The sequence below is a fragment of the Lepisma saccharinum genome, chromosome 8 (assembly GCF_977018435.1).
Source record: "Lepisma saccharinum chromosome 8, izLepSacc3.1, whole genome shotgun sequence".
NCBI lineage: Eukaryota > Metazoa > Arthropoda > Insecta > Zygentoma > Lepismatidae > Lepisma > Lepisma saccharinum.
In genome coordinates this window covers 87,082,145-87,102,444 of record NC_139236.1, presented here as the reverse complement: position 1 = coordinate 87,102,444, position 20,300 = coordinate 87,082,145, and the positions used below count along the sequence as shown (strand labels likewise).

The window sequence follows — 20,300 nt, the reverse complement described above, 5'->3', positions numbered from 1 at the left end:
GATCCCACTTTAAATTTTCAGACAGTTGTACGCCAAGAAATTTTATGTTAGATACATATTCTATGTCCTGATCTTGAAAGTTAATATCTGGAGTTTCACTGCTACAGCTGTTGATTTGAAATCTAATTGCATTTGTTTTTTTAGTGTTTACCACAAGACCATTTTTTTCTATCCACTCTGAGATGTGAGTGATTGTATTCTTTACGTTGTGTTTTAACCGTTCTGTGTTTGTTCCTGCTATAAGAACAGTTGTATCATCAGCAAAGAGAGTTGTGTTTGCATCTTTACAGTTTTGTGGAAGGTCATTGATGTAAATTAAAAAAAGTAAGGGTCCTAAAATGGATCCTTGGGGTACACCATATGTAATACTTTGTTTCTTTGATCGATAATTTTCCTTGTTATTATCCTCATCGATGTGAGTTATTTCTACTATCTGATTCCTGTCTGTTAAATATGATTTAAACCATTCTTTTGCTACTCCCCTGATCCCATACTGGTCCATTTTTTTTTACCAAGAGTTTGTGGTTGACAGTGTCAAATGCTTTTGTTAGATCAAGAAAGAGCCCTACACAGTGTTCTTTTTTATCCAAAATTTCTCTAATTGCTTCTGTGAATGTGTGTATAGCAGATTGTGTAGATTTTCCTTTGCAAAAACCATGTTGTTGTTCAGAAATGATGGAAAATTTGTTAAAAAATGTTATTAATCTATTGTACATAACCCTTTCAAGTATTTTTGAGATGACTGGGAGAAGAGAGATTGGTCTGTAATTACTCATTTCATTTTTTGACCCTTTCTTGTGCAGAGGTTTTATTATGGCAGTTTTTAGCTGTTCTGGATATTTACCGGTAAGGAGACTTAGATTAACTACATGACGTATTGGGCCACATAGGTGTGCGGCGCATTTTTTTATTACAATGTCAGGTATCTCATCTATGCCGGCAGAATAATTGTTTTTCAAGCGACTTATTAAGCTAAATATTTCCTTCTCGTCTGCTGGGAGTAAGTATATACTAGAATCTACTTTAGTTATATTACTAGTTTTATGATTTTGTTTTTGGATGTTTTTTGTTATTTTTTCTACTATCCCAGTAAAGTATTTATTGAAAGTTGATGCTACATCTTGGGGATTGACCACGCTTTTGCCTTCGTGTTTTAGTGATATGTTGTCTTTGTATTTTTCTTTCCCTACCATACCTAATTCGGTTTTTGCAATATGCCACAAGGTTTTTTGTTTGTTTTTTGAGTCTAGGATCATATTGCTATTATAGTCTTTTTTTGCTTCCTTGACTGAGTTTTCAAACTCCTTTCTTTTTTCCTTTAGATATGAATTGAATGTTTCACTTTTGAATTTGTGTCTGCATTTATTCATTATGATGAAATCTTTCCAGTTTTCTTTGATGTCGGGTGTTATCCAATTTGATTTTGTTTTAATGTATATTTTTTTTTTGTTATTTTGGGAAATGCTAAATTAAATGAGTATGAAATGGCAGACTGCAATGTCTCGTATGCTTCATTCACATCAGTTTGGTAGTATAGGCCATCCCACGATTCTCTACTTATTAAGTAGTTAAAGTAACTAAAATTAGCTTCATTAAATTCTCTTTTTGTGGTATTTATGTGTCTATAAGGTGTGTGTGTTTGGTTTGTGTTTTGTGCTGCAAAGTCGTTTTTAATGCCTGCTGAAGCACCATGGAAAACTTAAGTAAATAAATATCTTAATGGGTGATCAAGCCTGGCACTTGCAATATAGTGTTCCATACAATTGCTCTTATTTAGAGATTGCGCATTTTCCTCTTGGCCTTGTCTGGCAGTTCTTGTTTTGCTAAATATCAGACCGCGTTATCATCCTCTTCAATGTGTCCCTGTTATGTTTTACGTTTTCATTAGCCTTTGGTTGGGTATCTAAAAGAAATTCTAATAGGGGCAGCAATATATCTGTTAAATTTAAAGAAACTAGAAAAATGGACTCCAGGTTCAGATATCTGTATCTGTATGTATGTATAACTATGTATAAGTATGCGACCAATTTGCTTCAGCGAAAGAAATTACATTATCAGAAAGCTTACCATCAGTGATGACAGAAATGACATTTCGTTCTTTCTCATCACGTCATGATTATTTTTTTACGCTTTTTCAATTTCTAACGAAACCACCTTTTTTCTAGTGTAAAGGTAGTTAGGATATATCTACTTAAGTAATTTGCAGTTAATTTCAATTTTGTTTTAAGAAACTTGGCATCCAACAATGGCCTGATATTGACTTTCAATAATGCCCTGATATTGGCTTCCAACAATGCCCGAGTATTGTCGATGAAACAATGTCTACCTATTGTTTCAAAATGCACGTGAAGAAAATACTCATTTCTTCACTGGCATTTGTTAGTTTCATTTGGGAAATGCTGCTCACTTGTTGAACTGTTTTTATGTCTTGGATTTAACTGCTTTCAGGTGGTCTATATGTGTTTGTGTGTGAGCTTATCGAGGAAACCTAGTTTTGAGATTGTAGTGTGAAGTGGTGCTGAAAAATGTCTCACCAGGCGTGTATAAATCATCCCGATAGTTTCTGTTACACTTGTGGAAGTTATATGTTGCCAACACAGAGGATAAATATTACTTCTTTCTACAAAAAGGCCTACTTGGCATATTTTGGTGTTGTCTAGGTGATCAAGACAAAGCCTGGGCACCTCATTAGATATGTAGTACGTGTTCAGTGAAAATGAATCACTGGGTGAAAGGAAAATGCGCTTCACTGCAGTTTGGTTGTCCAACGGTGTGGTTGGAGCCTCGAGATCACACAAGTGATTGTTACTTCTGTTTATGTAACGTGCAAGACATAAACAAGAAGAACAAGAAATCCGTGAAATATCCCTATATTAAATCAGCCATCCGCCCCCTTCCACACAGTGATGAACTGCCAATCCCTGCACCTACGCAGCTGGAGGATAACAGCGGTGAATCAGAAGAGACCTCTGAACACGAACATGATCCTTCATTTCAAACAAGTGGACCTTCTTCTCCTCGTCTGTTTGCACAAGGTTAAATGATTTAGTTAGAGACCTGTATTTACCCAAAATTAGTGCTGAACTTCTTGGATCACGACTCAAAGAAAATAATTCCCTTGCTCCGGGAACTACGTTTGCTTGGTACACACATAGGGAATATGAACTTGTACAATTTTTTTCAAAGATGGATAAACTGGTGTACTGCAATAACATGGTAGGTTTGATTGAAGCCCTTGGTGTCTAGTATAATGCTGCTGATTGGAGGTTATTTGTTGACAGTTTGGTGAGGAGCATGAAAGCAGTACTGCTTCGTAACGGCAACTTGCTGCCCTCAATACCTCCAGGATATTCAGTAGTTTTGAAGGAAACGTACATAAACTTGAGGTTCATGTTGGAAAGGATAAAGTACAACGAGCATAACTGGATTGTTTGCTCTGATTTAAAAGTGTTAACATTTGTTCTTGGTCAACAAACTGGTTTTACGAAGTATCACTGCTTTATGTGTTTCTGGGATAGCAGAGCACGAAATGAACACTGGACGAGAAGACACTGGCCAAAACATACTGATCTTATACCAGGACAGAAAAATGTTGTGAGTGAATCTTTGATTCCTAGAGATAAAGCTGTCCTTCCTCCACTCCATATTAAGTTAGGCATCATGAAGTCTAAGCCAGAAAAGCAATGTCCTTGAATATCTGAGGTCAAAGTTTGAAAATAAATCTGAAGCCAAAATTCAGGCAGGTCTATTTATTTGATGGCCCACAGATACGCATTCTTATGAAAGACCAACATTTCCCTAACTGCATGAATGAAGTGGAAAGATCAGCGTGGATGTCATTCAAAAGTGTATGTGAAAACTTTCTGGGCAACAAGAAATCAGAAAACTACGAACAGATTGTTGACGAAATGCTACAAAACTTGAAATTGTTAGGGTGCAGAATGAGTGTTAAATTTCATTTCTTGAATAGCCATATTGATTACTTCCCTGAGAATATAGGTGCAAAAAGTGATGATCAAGGTGAAAGATTCCACAAAGATATCAGAACCATGGAAACAAGATATCAAGGGCGGTGGAATGAGGCCATGATGGCTGATTACTGCTGGTGCCTCAAGAGAGATACTTCTGTCAATTACAGTAGAAGCTCAGTGAAACGGTGCAAAATATCTTCTGTTTGATCTGTTAGGGTTCACTCATACTCTATGAACTTCTCTTTATGATGGTGCACTGAAATCAATGACAAAACTTGTATAAAATATTAATTCCTATGACTTGTTGTAATACTTCAGTTTCATTGAAAATACTCCAAACTTGATTAATATACATTAATTTTAAAATGATATTACAAAAGAAAATGACGTGATAGGAGAAAACTGAAAGCAGATCTGAATTCAGCACACATAAGTTTATGTAAATCAGTTCTTACTTGCAATGAAGCAGATAAAAAGTTTCAAAATGCACACTTGTACTTGTACTTGTAATTATATAATATAATAATATTATATAATAATATAATTAGATAAACACACACACATTGATTGCACGGGGGACCCAAACAATTAGTACCCACTAAATATCTTTTGAATGTGGGTAGAGATCCACTAATTTTCAAAAACCAAGTTGGTAGCCTCATATGCAGATGATCACTATGGTTAAATATATCTGAAAACAATGCAATATCAAAATAAAACAATATCAGATTTCACTTACACTGTAATCATTATGTAAAATTATCATGTAGCTAAAAAGCAAGATAAGTGGGCAATTTGATGAAACAACCAGTTTTTTCATTGAGTTGTAGACTCATGAGCACTTCTGGATTGTAAGAATCCCACTGTTCACTATTCAAGTTCCTCCTGAACAAAATTTCCAGTAATTCAATTATACAAGGAAATAAAAAAAAGTGACAGTCCTATGTACACCAGCAATACACACAAGAATATTGATTTATAAAGTTAATTAGTGTAATAATAAAATACATGCATAGTCTAAAAAAACATAATCTTTACCTTTCATTTTGAAAAAGGATAAAATACTTTTGCTTAGAATCCTTACCTCTTATTTTTGGTTTTGGAATATTTCGTTGTATTCTTGGAGCAACTGGGGCTCTGTTATTGTTGTTCAGCTGTTGTGGGAATGAAAACATTGCAATTGAAGCTAACATAAGCATGGCAGCCACAAAAACCATTCCTGTATCAAACAAGATGGATTAATACTTCTGTAAAAAGGTTTCAGAGAATATAAATATAAATGACAGAAACAAATGTACCATACTGAATGAAATTTAAGGAAGAGTAATTAAAAATTACACCAACATGCCCCTGCCAGAACTAGCTTCCAAATCTAAACTACAAATATATCTGCATTATAATTACAATTCCTGAAGCTTTCCTGGCAGAGAATAATGATGAGGCTTCCTCGGGATATTAACCAGGTGATTTCCGAATAGGTTTCAGAGTTTTCGAGAGCAAACATCACTCTCAGAGCAAAGGCGCAACCACGATTTTTTGTCTGGGGGGTGGGGGGAAGCACCAGGATTAACATACCAATAATAATAATAATAAGAAGAAGAATTATTTTAATAATATTAATGTTAATAAAAATAATGTTAATAATAATAATAATGTTACTAATTATGTTATCACATATTATTATTATTGATTTGCTTTATTTTACTTAGCTTCTTGTGCCACTTTTGGCTAATTTGTGAAGATGGGGATGAATGATGGCATGATGAAAATGATGAATGGATACTCGCAAACATCCATACCCAAGCCGGGATTCGGACCCAGGACCAACATTATTATTACTATTAGTAGTAGTAGTATCAAAGACGTTATTATCCTTGTAAATTATGCAAAAAGGGGGTAGAAGTTTGTGCTAAAGCATTTGTGTTCGAACAAACGATTTGAATTTTTTTTTTAACACGTTCAATTTTACATTAATAACGGAAAACAAGCACATAAACTATTTTTGAAAGACAGAAAATGCTTGGTAAATGCATTCCAAATATAATTCTTTTTTTACATTAACATGTATAACTTTCATGCGCGATATATGTTTTACTATATACAACGTGGAGTGAAGTGTGACACTAAATTGTGTACGTATTCAAAGTTTCTTTAATAAATATTATATACAGCATATATTATTTAAATACATTACACAACCAATTCAACCATTTCGCAATAAACCAACAGCAAAAAATACATAAATTGTCTCTGAAATGTGCACACTCCCTTTCCTCCAGACAATTATTCATTAATTGAAAACAAAATCAATTAAGACAAGTCTTATTTCTCTGTCTGGTGATTTACAATGCATTACAGCGAACAAATATAAATTGCGAGTGAAGTGAGGAAGATAATTTTTGGATCCAATTTTGTTGCATGCTGAAATCAATATTAATTTAATAGGGTGCAAATAATTTTACGAACGCCATGGCATTATATCACTTACAACTTTTGTGCCTACCCGATGGTGTAGTGGTAACATCGTCGCCTTGTGATCAAGGGGTCCCGGGTAAGATACCCGGTGGAGGCACTGGTTCGGAATCCACTTTAAGCTATAGGCCCAGTCTCAATTAGCCTTTCTGTGCATAAAGTAGACTTAAAAAAAACACAAATCAATAAATCAATTTTATAACTTTTTTTATTTAGATCGTTCGGCAACCAGGCCATCTCCTGCCATCCCCTAGCTACGGTTCTGAATTTGATAAGGCTAAGAAAAGCAGGCATTGCGAGCAAAGCAATCAAAAAAAATTACGAAAAGTATTTTTATTTGCATAAATTTGAAGTTCTGGGCGGTTATTGCCCCCTGCAGTACACTTGGCCATCAATGTTTGTCTCCCTTGCCCCCCCTAGAACTCATTTCCGAACAAGGTTGGGGGGCGCCACTGTCTCAGAGACTGAAGATGAGAGTGATGTTAGCTCTCAAAAGCGTATCTGGACGGAAATCACCTGGTTGATATCCTGAGAAAACCTCTTCATATACATATTATGTTTTAAAATAGGGTCATTATGTCTTTTGGAAATTTCTCCTTTTCTTATAACTTTATAATACTACAAGTACAAAGCAAGTACATTACTAACACAAAATGTATCTTTTTTTTTTTCATTTATGACCTTCAACATCTAGCATTGCTGGCTAGCTTATGATTCATTAGAAAAAGTTTTGCCAATGGGTGTAGCCATATTTTTCGTAGGGTGTAATATAAAATCGAATAGTAGAAACACCATAACATTATTGTTATAAATTAATACTAAGAAACTTTAAAGTACATGTTTCAAAGGTTGCCTTATTAATTAATTGTTTGTTCCTCAAGTTAATTTCTTAATAAGTAGAACATTTTCTTATCTTTTTGGCAGTTCAAAACTGCATAATATACAATTGCTAAAATTACTGCCAAATTAGCAAAAGTTCCTTTTGTATTTATGTTTTTAAAGTGTGTTTGGAATACAGGGTGAGGAAAGGAAACAGCTAAAAAAAGTTAGAAAACTACTGCTTTTTATGCACACTGCCCTGCTTTTTGTTCGTGGAAATCTTGTCAGCCTATATTTATAAGGGAGAGTCAAATGAAATCATTCATTTGTTTTTGTTTCTTATCTAGTAGATTTCTGTCTGTAGGGTTGCACAAGTTTGCTGCATTTTAGCACAGACCTTTTGCTTATCTACATGTACTTTCAACTTTGAGTTAGTTCCTGTATACCTTAAGAAGAATAAGGATTTGGGGTTCACGTGCAGTCACTTTATGAACCACTGCAAAGGCCTTTCAATCCATCTGCCTGCGAACTGAGGCCATTGTTGAACTTTCTCCTCCATTACTAAACTTGCTGGTGTGGTAAGCATGCACAGAGGTATTAAATTTTCATTTGCCGAGAAATTTCTGTAAGTTTTAGGCTGACAGAGGGTAAGAAACTACTCCTCTTCACTGTTGCAAGTGTGTATAGGGGGCACCATATTTAAAATAACAAAAATGGCATTTTGAAGCTCACTTGATTAGTGTTGCAGCCTTGAGATCGTTTTGTAAATAACAGTTGAGCTGTATACAGTCTGTCCTAGAATTTCTATTGCACTTTTACGGTTTTGACTCCTGTAATATGTTATTTTAAATTTAAGCCAAACATACTGGATGAGTTTGATTTTTACATAATATAAATTGCAGCGGATGAAAAAAAAAATCTTACCTAGCCACCAGGCTCCAATCCAATGTGGGTTTTCTGGAGTAATTCCCGGTTCTTTGAAAGGGTTAACGTAGATCATTGTGCAAACTGATCCCAGGAGATATCCAAATACTGGTCCCAGTATTCTGATTCCTATTATAATGGCTACAATGGAAGAGAAAATACATGGAAGAATCAATAAAAAACTAAACTTACATGTCTGAAAATTTAAAGTGGGATCTGCACATTGAAGCTACAGCAAACAAAAGCATTACTTTATTCAGACTACAAAAGAGAGCTGTTAGAATTCTGGCAAATGCTCCAACAGATGCACCATGCAAACCATTATTTCAAGAATTACAGATATTGCCAGTGGCCGCGGTGGCTCAGTCGGTAACGCGTCTGACTACCATGCTCAAGGTCCCGGGTTCGATCCCCGGCCGGTTCAAATCCGGGAACTTTTCTAACGGTGGAAGCGGCCCCGGCGCCAACCCAGCGTCGAATAACATGGGTACCTGGGGGAAACCCTGGGGGGTAAAGGCGGTCAGGGGCGTGATGCTGATCACATCACCCTCACTCACGACCGGATCAAGAAAGTGTGGGGCGTTACCCCCACACCCCCTATACGCCTTCATGGCGTGGTGCTATGCACAGGGGAACACTTTACCTTTTTTTTTTTTTTTATTACAGATATTGCCAGTTCCATGCATATACCTATATGAAATCCTAACAAGCATGAAAATTTGTCAAAATACACACACAGCAAATAAGGACTACCATATCTACAACACCAGGGGAAAGAATGACTTACATATGGAATTACACAATACCACATTCTACCAAAAAGGGGTAACATATAATGGTATACGCTTATTTAACATGCTACCAAATGCATTTAAAAATATAAAGTCATTGCCAGTATACAAGTTACATCTAAAAAGATTCCTAAAGGCACATTGTTTTTACACAGTGCAAGAGTACATTGACACCATAAGTGACAGGAATAACAACAATAATATAACAAAGTAGAACTGCCCTATCATCATTATCTTTTTTTTTTCCTTTGCTGTTCGATTTAATTTATCTAGATGTAAGTATAGGTGACCATAGGTGACTATTTAATGCTCAATTTATGTTTGTGTGTGTGTGTGTGTGTGTGTGTGTGTGTGTGTGTGTGTGTGTGTGTGTGTGTGTGTGTGTGTGTGTGTGTGTGTGTGTGTGTGTGTGTGTGTGTGTGTATATATATATATGTGTGTGTGTGTGTACATAATGTCATAGCAAATGAAGCGAACATTGAATATAGAAAACATATTTTTAGCCAATTTGTCTCAAGAAAATAACATTGAGCATGCATTTATTCTCTTTATATGATATCTTGTATCTCATACTATCTATTGTATTTTATATTATATTATGCCTATAATTTTATAGATGTATTCTAAATGTACATGTACAATGTGACAATTCCAAACTTTTGTAAAGTTGAATGGATGCTAATAAATCAATCAATCAACTACCTACGTAATGTGCATATGAAATGGCTTTACATGGTTCATTCAGCAAATACAAAATAAACATGGACATCCGGAAGGGGGACAAAAGGGGGAGGGGGTCACGCTCGAATCTAAAAAGTGTATATTTCACACATAATTTCATTTGTCACAGTAATCTACTTAATTATTATAAGGGCGTTTAAGGAACATGATAATTTCAGACTAAAGCAGTGTTTTTTGAGAGGGATATTACTATTATGGGGGAAAATATGCCTCTTTTTACCCCATGGAAAAAAATTACCTTTCTTGCCCCTTGCTGGAAAAAATCCTGCGGATGTCCATGAAAATAAGTTGTTGATCGGACATAGGTGCTAGTCTTTAGAAGCAAAGTTGGGAAGTGCTAGTAACATGTTACTTAGTAATACCTTACTTTTTCAGTTCTCGTATTAGTAACACCAGAAGTTAAGCCAAATTTTCCATCTAGGGAGGTGTAAGGTTAAATTACGAGTAGAACCAAAATGACGATATTACTTCTATGGTCTTCCAAAATAAGAAATGTAAATCATCATTTTCAATTAGGCTACACTAGGGCTTTTGTTCAATTTTATTAACTGCATATTTAAAAATTAGATTAATTATAATTTATTGAAAATGAATCATTTTTTGTAAACAATGAAAAAATTATGCCTGCTTGCAATTTATGCATGCATTATTGTAGTTTTCTTAACTGGTTTAAAATAAATAATTTTTAGCGTTTAAATAATTTCTTACATCATAACCCAATTCTTCTTCCCAGAAACGAATATAAACATTTTCAATGCCAACAATTGAAAGTCAAGTGGAGGGATATTGACGGTTGAAATCAACATCCTTGTTTCTTAGTTTGTGGTCACATTGGCTACCGTAATGTAGTGTTGGGTTTATTTTTCTTTGGTGCGTGTGCGATGTTCGTGTTGTGTGACTTGGTTGATTTGGAGTTTAAGTCCACTTTATGCACAGTAAGGCTAATTGGGACTGGTCCTACAGTTTAAAGTGGGATCCGAACCACTATGTGCCTCCACCGAATATCGAACAAGGCGATTACAAGGCGACGACGCTACCACTGCATCATCGGGGAGGCCCTGTTGTGTGGCGAAATGCATAGTGCAAGTGGCGCTTATACCAGAACGAAGTTGAATGAATTTTAATTTTAATTTTCTTTTCTTCCATTGACCTTTGATTAAAAGGGCATGGAAAACGTCAAGATACAAAATAAAATAGTATTTAGTTTAGTACATCATAACAAAAAAAATAATTGTGTAGTACATTACATCACTACACCAAAGTAAAAATTGAAAAAATACACTTCATCACACTACAAAAAAAAAAAAACAGCATTGCATCATTGAAATAAGAATGGAATTAAAATATATATTGTTTAGTACATCGACCTTGCATTAAAATAAGAATAAAAATAAACACACATTGTTCAGTACATCGGCTTTGCATCAAAATAAGAATAAGGTTTCTTATATACTATATATACACAGGGTGTCATTTTAATGGCACTAACGGACCACGGAAACGTATAGAGGACATCAAAACAAACAACATTCCTCAGTAACATTTTTCTCCTTGGTGCATCATTTCGACGCTACAGTCGTTCAAAAAAGTCCGTTTTGCCGCCTGAATGCTGGCAACCACGCACAACATTTGATTGCATTTGTGACGTCATATCCCGTCCTGAAGCGATGCGTTCCAGGGTTGCCAGGAACACTCATATTCTGTGAAAAATGACATAGCTACAATCAGCCACATTATGTACCGTAAAAGAAAACGAGAAAACACGTTCTTTAACCTAACAGGAAGTAAACAAACGACACGAAAACTGGTAGAAAGAAAACAGAATTCAAGTGGAAGTGGTCATATCGAATTTTGCAAATCTAGTTACCAAGTTGGCATCCACAATTTAGTCTATCCACTTCGTCCTTCTGATACTGATTCATAATTAGATTGTTACAGTGGTTGTACGTGTTTTAGCCGTAATGTAACAATGTGAACCTCGGATACTTCCGTTATCAGCACAAAAGTACCACAAGGCATCTGGACACAAACCTGTAGATACCAACCTTGCAACGAGATTTGCAAATATTTGACATGTAACTGGGCGCAAACAGCCACATGTAAGCTATAAGTACAATAAAATGTATTGTTGTTGATATTTGACATGTAGGCTGAGACAAAATCCGAAATTGACACTTCATTTTGAATACGTTTTTACCATTTCTCATATCGTTGGTTCACTTCCCACTTCCCCTGAGATGAACACTGACCTTCTGGCTGGTAGGCTATGATGTTCGGTCTACTGGACGCGTTTCTCGCTTCGTTTTACACTTAATCACGTCATTGGTAGTTTGTAAATTTTCACAAAATTTGTGTCCCCCTTGCAACTCTGCCGTGCGCTGTTTCGCCGCAGGAAGTGACGTCACAGATACGATCAAATGTTGTGTTGGGTTGCCAGCATCCAGGCGGAAAAACGGTCTCTTTTGAATAGATGTAGCACCGAAATGATGCACCAACGAGAAAAATGTTACTGAGAAAAATTGTTTGTTTTGATGTCCTTTATACGTTTCCGTGGTCCGTGGGCGCCATTAAAATGACACCCTGTATGTATATACATTTTAATGGCGCCCACGGACCACGGAAACTTATAGAGGACATCAAAACAAACAATTTTTCTTTTTGTCATTTTAATGGCGCCCACGGACCACGGAAACGTATAGAGGATATCAAAACAAACAAATTTTCTCAGTAACATTTTGCTCGTTGGAGCGTCGTTCAAAAAAGCCCGTTTTGCCGCCTGAATGCTGGCAACCACACACAACATTTAATTGCATTTGTGACGTCATATCCCGTCGTGAAGCGATGCGGTACAGGGTTGCCAGGAACACACATATTCTATGAAAAATGACATAGCTAAAATCAGCCACATTATGTACCGTAAAACAAAACGGAAAACGCGTTTAGTAACTTAAATACGAAAAATGGTAGAAAGAAAATATAATTCAAGTGGAAGTGGTCATATCGAATATTGTCTCAGCTTGTACGTCAAATATTTATAAAGCTAGTTACCAAATTGGCATCTACAATTTAGTCTATCCACTTCGTCCTTCTGATTCCAGTTTTCTGTGACACATGAACAGATGACAAAATAGAAATGAAAGAACTCAGGGCTATAGGTATAGTAATACATGATCTCCGACGACTGTGTTTATCTATGCACCGGATACACATGTAATAGTTTGCAACTGTGAACAGGACACTATATTCGTTACTGCTGATTCATCATTACGTTGTTACTGGGGTTGTTCGTGTTCTAGCCGTAATGTAACAACGTGAACCTCGGATACTTCCGTTATCACCACAAGGCATCTGGACACAAACCTGTAGATATCAACCTTGCAACGAGATTTGCAAATATAATTGACATGTAGCTGGGCGTAAACAGCCACATGTAAGCTGTAGGCCCAATAACATTTATTGTTGTTGATATTTGACATGTAGGCTGAGACAAAATCCGATATTGACACTTCATTTTGAATACGTTGTTACCATTTCTCATATCGTTGATTCACTTCCTCCTTCCCCCGAGATGACTGCTGCTCTTCTGGCTGGTAGGCTATGATGTTCGATCTTCTGGACGCGTTTCTCGCTTCGTTTTACAGCTAATAATGTGGTTTGTCATTTTTCATAAAATTTCTGTGTTCCTTGCAATCCTGTCGTGCGCTGTTTCGCCGCAGGAAGTGACGTCACAGATACGATCAAATGTTGTGTTGGGTTGCCAGCATCCAGGCGGCAAAACGGTCTTTTTTGAACAGCTGTAGCGTCGAATCGACGCACCAACGAGAAAAATGTTACTGAGAAAAGTTGTTTGTTTTGATATCCTCTATACGAATCTGTGGTCCGTGGGCGCCATTAAAATGACACCCTGTATATACATGTATATTGTAATTATGTTGGAATATCAGCCAGGGGGCTGTTTAGTTCAACTATCATGAGGTTTGCTTGTCAAGTTGTATACACATTGAGCATGTTTCTAAGTTATATTGTCTTGTTCCATGAAATCTGTGAGACTGTAGAGAGCTCTCTCTGTCAAATATTTTTTTATTGTTTGTATTTGCTTATTTTTTGGAGATATAAGTTTTATGTCATTAGGCAGTTGGTTGTAGAATATTTTTCCAGCATTCATTGGTGATTGTTTTGAGATATTTAGTCTGTGTTGCTTCTGGTAATAATTATCTTTCCTTCTTGTATTGTGGTTGCGTATTTGGTTATTTTTAGTCGTATAGGGAGTATATTGTCATTATTTGTTTCTCCCTGAATAACTCTTTGCAAGATTACCCTATAGCCTAGTTTGTACATTATTCTAAGTGCTCTCTTCTGAAGTCTCAGTATTCTGACAGTATTATTATAAGATGATCCACCCCACGCTATTATGCCATATTCAACATAGGGGTAAATTAGACCTTAATGTATGCATTTGTTAATTTCTGTTAAATTATATTGAGCCATTTGTTTTAGCAGGTATAGATTAGATGATAGTTTACTGCAGATGTTGTTAATTTGTTCTTCCCACGTTAATTTTTGATCTAGTGTTATTCCCAAAAACTTTACTGAAGATACAGTTTCTATGAACACATTGTCTATGCATATGTGATAAATTGTCTATGTGATAAATTCAAATTTAAGCAATGTTTTTTGAGGGAACAACACTATTATTGGGGAAAATTTACCTTGTTTGCCCCCCTGGAAAAAAAAACCTTCCTTGCCCCTCCCTGGAAAAAATCCTGCGGACGTCCATGCAGAGCATGCAATTAATGAAAGTGAAGTAGTATGATGATAAAATTGCTAATAATAATAATGTCAGTAGGGCCCAAAGGATAGCCTAGGGGATTATATTTTATAACCTTCCCTGGCCATGAGCCTCTCTTCGTCAACGTTCAATTTGTAGGTTGGAATTAGTACCACACAATTTCTGTAATACCTTCCTTAGTTCCAATCGCGAACTAAGCGATCGATTAATCGAAGCTGACAAATTGATTTCCCGCCACCGTCAGGCAAAGCGAACAAGGAAGTGTTCGCAGGTGGTGTGGTTGTGTGTCTTGTTTGCGCAACGTCCTTCAGAATGAGGTCGACAAGATCAGAATAGCCGGCACACCACTTGCTACTGCCAGTTATCCGGATTTCTGGAGGTGGTCTGCAAGGAGCGTGCTGAAAAATTGTCGTTTTTTTCAATGGAAATCTGAGAAATCCTTGCAGGCAGTGGCGCAGGAACATTTTTAATTTGGGGGTTTCAAAGTTCAAATTCATTTAGGTCATTTAGGCTCGAAATTGATCAGAGGGGGGCGTAACAGCGTTCCGATTGGTGCATCCCGTTCTCGTCAGAAATGACAACGTACCGCTTTGGTCGTTTTTGCTTTTTTATTTGTTAATTATTAGAAATTGCCTTGTGTTGTGGATTCGATTGCTCTAACAGAACTATCCTCCTTCACAAGATCTTTACAAATGTGGGTTTCTCTTTTAATGGTAGCCGGGCCCCGAGGCGGAGTGCTCAGCCCATCGCGCTACGACGCCAGAGATCCCAGGTTCGAATCCCGGCCTGGGCATGGATGTTTGTGTGTGTCCATCAATTTCATAATGTCATCATTCATCCCCATCTTCGCAAATTAGCCAAAAGTGGCACAAAAAAGCGAAGTAAAATAAAGCAAATCAATCTTTTTATGGTAATTATTAATTCTTTCATACTTTCGTCTTTTGCATCTTTCCTGATTAACCTAATCAAATCGTTAGAGGCATGCATATTTCTGTTTTGACGAAAACACGAAATGTGAAATAACACATTGTAATGTTAATTTTTCATGTTTCTGAAATGTGTGAGGTGCATTCCCCCCCCCCCCTGTTTTGTCACGAAATAATGCGAAATGAGCTGCAAAATGCAAAATAGACTCTTAAACACGAAATTTAGAGTTTATTTACCGACGCGACACTTTCTGAAGTCAGAATTATCCTGTGAGTTATGCAATTCACGGAAAATTAGATAATTCTGCTGTAAATATTTGAGAAGCAAAAATACATACATACAGGAATAAACGTAATATTCTGGTAATGACATAAATGTGCTATTATAAGGGATATGTTTATTTTGTGTAGTAAGCGCAGTTTTTAAATCAAATTTTGGATTATATTCATATTTTTAAAACAAAAAATGTAATTTTATATACCGCTTTTTCACCACTATAACAGCGAAATTTTATTTTATTTACCGCTTTTGAACCTGAAATTGACTCTGTTTTTGTACCGAAATGTTGCTCTTTTATTTACCAAAAATATGTGCCTCTACAAATCGACGCCAAGGGTCCCGGGTTCGAATCCCGGTCGGGCTTGGTTGTTTGTGAATGTCCATTCATCAATTTCATCATTTCATCACTCATCCCCATCTTCGCAAATTAGCCAAGAGGCACAAAACGCGAAGTAAAATAAACAAAATCAATCAATCAATCAATCGAATCATCCAAGGTTTCTCATCATATCCATCATTGTCTATAACACTTTCATTTTATATTTAACACAAAATATGCTCATTCCGACAAGATGGACCATTGCGCGCCCCTGATAGCTACATCCGCAGGCCCCTTCCACTCCGACCATGCGTGAAGATGCGCTGCATAGATGCAGCAAAGTCCTTGTAAAAGATGCACGAAAGTGCGGAAGGCTTTCTCCAAAGCAAACGTTATTAAGAGCGATGCCCTCGATTCGCGAGCCGAGATGCGTTCCCTGTCTGCAGGCACGGCACCTGCCTTTCCATTTCGCTAATTAGTGCCGAGGTGCGAAACGCTCTTCCAAATCCAAACTTCCCTCTTTTCGAGCGGGAAAGTGTTTGAAATTCTCAGTTCCCTGACTTTCTATTCCTTCGGCCGTCCTAATATGTACACTGCATTATTTGGTCTAATCCGGGCTTGGGCAACTCGCTTGCACTTGTGGAGGCCAGCGAGCGCTCCGTGCGGTGCGAGATTGCCGCCTGCACACTGCAACTCAGGGCCAGTAAGTGAGGGAGCAGCGCCCATAAGTTGCTTCTGCCATGATCCCAATGCCACGCTGATGACGAGAAATCTCCCCATACACGAACGCGACCGACGAAGCCCCCTGCCTCACTCACTCCGATCCTCTCACAACTCTACAGTACCGCTGCTCGCTCTGCTGTGCATACGAGAATGGGTTGACCAAGGCTCGGCTCGTTCTCTAAGCTACTTCTCCAAAGTACTTATGGGCGTCCAAGGTAGGGGTCAAGAGAGGGCAGCTGACCCCTCTGGAATAAGAGAATTTGCTTGCTAGTTCTTCCTTTATATAATTTGCGTAACTTTTCTTCCCTTTCGCTTTTATTTTTGTATTTTTTCCCCACGTTTTCGCCTTTCTTTCTCCTTCTTAGCATCTTGCATATTCCTTCTCTTGTCGAGTTTCTTCTTTACTACCTTTTCTCTTCCTTTTAATATACCTTTTTCTCCTTTACTGCTTTTCCATTCCTTTCTTTCTCTCGACCTCATTTACAAAACTGACTGAATAATAATAATAATAACAACAACAACAATAATAATGTCGGGATGGTCCAAAATAAAGGATAGCCTAGGGGCTCAAGTTTTATAACAAATAATCCCATTCCTGTTTGTTAGTTCCGGTGTAATATTGTCCATAGATATACTGGTCATAACAGTACAGCTTATTATGTAAGGTCCAACAACCTCGCTTTCGCAGCTACGCTGATTGGTAGGACTTTATCATAAGCACTATATATTCCTACGCGCAAGAGCGCGCTATGACGCCAAGAGTCCCGGGTTCGAATCCCGGCATGGGTGTTTGCGAGTGTTCCTTCATCAATTTCATCACTCATTCTCATCTTCGCGATTAGCTAAAAGTTGCAGAAAAGCGAAGTGAAATAGCCCACATCAATCAATCAAAATCCTATGCGCAAGCTGGCTTCTAAAAGGTGGCGAATTACGTAGAAAATGCACCACCTAATGCCTTTACGTTTTAATACGAAGAACACACGCCTCTTAGCATTCCTAAGGTCGCTGTTTATGCATATGACGTAACACATCGTAACCTAACCATATGTGGCATATGGTGGCGCCACAGCTGAACTTCCGCCTCAACCCTCCCATTGCATTGTATTACGTCAATTGTGCTTTACGCATGCACGCAAGAGTAACGGAAGAAAGTGCCCAAAACTCTTAACCTATTACACACTTGCCTGTGTTTTTTCAGAACAATTTTCTTCCACACTTCCATTTGCAATTCGTGCGAGCCCGGTAATTACCTAAGACAAGTACCTCTATTGTTCTCAAACGTCATTGCACTCGAGCGAATGTTTTACACAAGAAGGGCGTGTCTGCAATTTTGAAGAATTGGACTGCATTTGCGACTGTTGCTCCGCATAGAACAGTTCATATGTTGGATTGGAAGAACCTAGTGCTAGAAAAATCTTGCTACTATCGTGTACTATGACCTGCTTCCAATTATAGTGATATGTTTTACCTGTGACAAATCCAAGATGGCCGCTAGTCTATTTTTTGTCTATAACTCCTTTCAGAGGTATCTTAACGAAAATTTGAGGACATTATTTTGTTATGCACAAGAAAAGGAACCAAAAGGGTTATTAGAAATTTCTTTATATCTCGCATAGTTATGAGATATATCGCGTTTAGTATGTCAGATGTAACAACGTTTGTTCCCGCCAAATACTCGGCTTAAGCCCGCGAGAGGAACAGTCAATCACATTGCGTTCACAGTGGGTAACTGAAGTTGATTGGCAGCTCGACCCACGTGTTCTCTATTATGACAGCCGATAATACTTTCAAAGCGGTCGTGGTCACGTTTTGTACTGTAGATTGATCCCAGCGAAAATTGACGGTCTACGTCATTTCTCCAGACAATGTTTTACAGTATATCAGCAGCGGCTGGTGGCTCTGAAGTTAGGTGAATAGTTTTGTGAAAGTGCACAAAAATGGGTCTTGAGCAAGGAAGAAATGGACAAGCAAGACATTTTATAATTGTTGTGAATACACTATACTACATTTGGATACACAGAGTATTACTGGCAGTTACAGTACAACTTGCATTTTAAATACTCTAGGAAGAGGGGCCATGTTTTTATCTATTTTCAACTAGAAATCCACTACAAGTGGCTATTGGCATTTACCACTTTCTTGTTGCAATTTTGTGGTTGTTGTCGGTATGTGTTAGGATTAATACATATATATTACTAAATTTCATAATAATTTTGTATTATTTATGCTATAAATGTTATAATTTTTATGTAGAAAGAATTATTTTTCATTAGTCAATTGCTGTTCAGTAGGGCTATGACTTGGCATATATATATATATATATATTTTTTTTTTTTTGGTAAGGGTGATGTATTCCCTAAATATATATGAAGAAACGAATTAAATTAAGATGCTTTTAAGGGCATATTTAGGCATATTTGGCCTTTTCCACGTGATAGAGCATATTTTGATAAATTTTAGGTCATATTCAGCATATTTTCGCTTTTTTCAAGTAATATACAGCCATTTTCGAAGTGTATTTGTTCTTTCTCCCATGTTCACTTAAATTGCTGATTTTTTTACAATTATATGTCCCAGTTTATTTCTTAAAAATAGTGAAAAAAGTAGGAAGAAGCTTTTCTCAGTACAAGGCTTTGTTGGCTGACAACAGGCAATCATTTTTATTTGAAAATTTACAGAAAGTATTCATTGCACATTGCAACTCAGGGCTCATAAAGTGAACTAAAAATAGCATGTGAAAATATCTCAGGATATGTTAAATATTTATGTTTGGAACAGTTCAGTTGTAAGGGCATATTTTTCAAAGTGCATATTTTTTAAAAAAAAAAATAGGTCAAAAGAGCATTTTTTTATTTTGCATATTTGGTGATTTCGTAGCGTTCTGTATCGAGTGGGATGTTACGGTTTTCATGTCATAAAAATCCTACCCCTACTGATAAGTTTTCTTACTTTTAACTTCGTTTAGTGGTTTTCTAAGTGTGGTGTTTAGTTAAAATGTAGTGTCCATGCTAAGAATTGCCCTAATGACTTAGTCTTGAAGATTTTTTGATTCTTGGGTTGGAAAACCTGGAAAAGTCGGGGAATTTCGTTTTTACGAAATTGTGATTAAGATCATGTTAAATGAGAGATGGATGATTTCTCATTAATTAACATTCAGAACTCTGGATCATGTTGTAGCACTGACAAAAAAAGCAAATTACCCGTCTGGATTATCTGGGAATGTTTACCCTACGCTTGCGTCATCATATGAATCACGTGTACAAGGACATGTTACAGTGCAAAGTCGACCAATCCCTTTTTATTTTTAACATGCGATAAAAGGACGGTAACATTTGTAAACTTCGAGTTAATTGTTCTTTTTAATGTGAACATCGTTTGAGCAATATTTGTTTTTTGTTCTTATCTTCCAACGCGTGGGATCCCTTCTGTGTGAATGACATGGTTGCTGATTGCGTAAAGACATAGTATAGACTGTCCATAACTGGAGCCCGCCTTTTTTTTAAAGCAAGTAAATGTTTTTTCCATTGCATGTAGTCAAGCAAATA

General features: G+C 36.8%; 1 protein-coding gene across 5 annotated transcripts in view; it reads right to left on the bottom strand.

Annotated features, from left to right (window-relative positions):
• LOC145991267 (solute carrier organic anion transporter family member 74D-like) overlaps window positions 1-20,300 on the bottom strand; it is a 150,316-nt gene that overhangs the window by 23,998 nt on the left and 106,018 nt on the right. For all 5 annotated transcript variants that reach the window (XM_083127239.1, XM_083127238.1, XM_083127242.1 and 2 more), the window contains exons 3-4: window positions 8,187-8,327; window positions 5,056-5,190 (exon numbers count right to left, since the gene is read on the bottom strand). In XM_083127239.1, coding sequence (XP_082983365.1) covers window positions 5,056-5,190; window positions 8,187-8,327 — 276 coding nt within the window. The remainder of the gene's footprint in view (window positions 1-5,055; window positions 5,191-8,186; window positions 8,328-20,300) is intronic.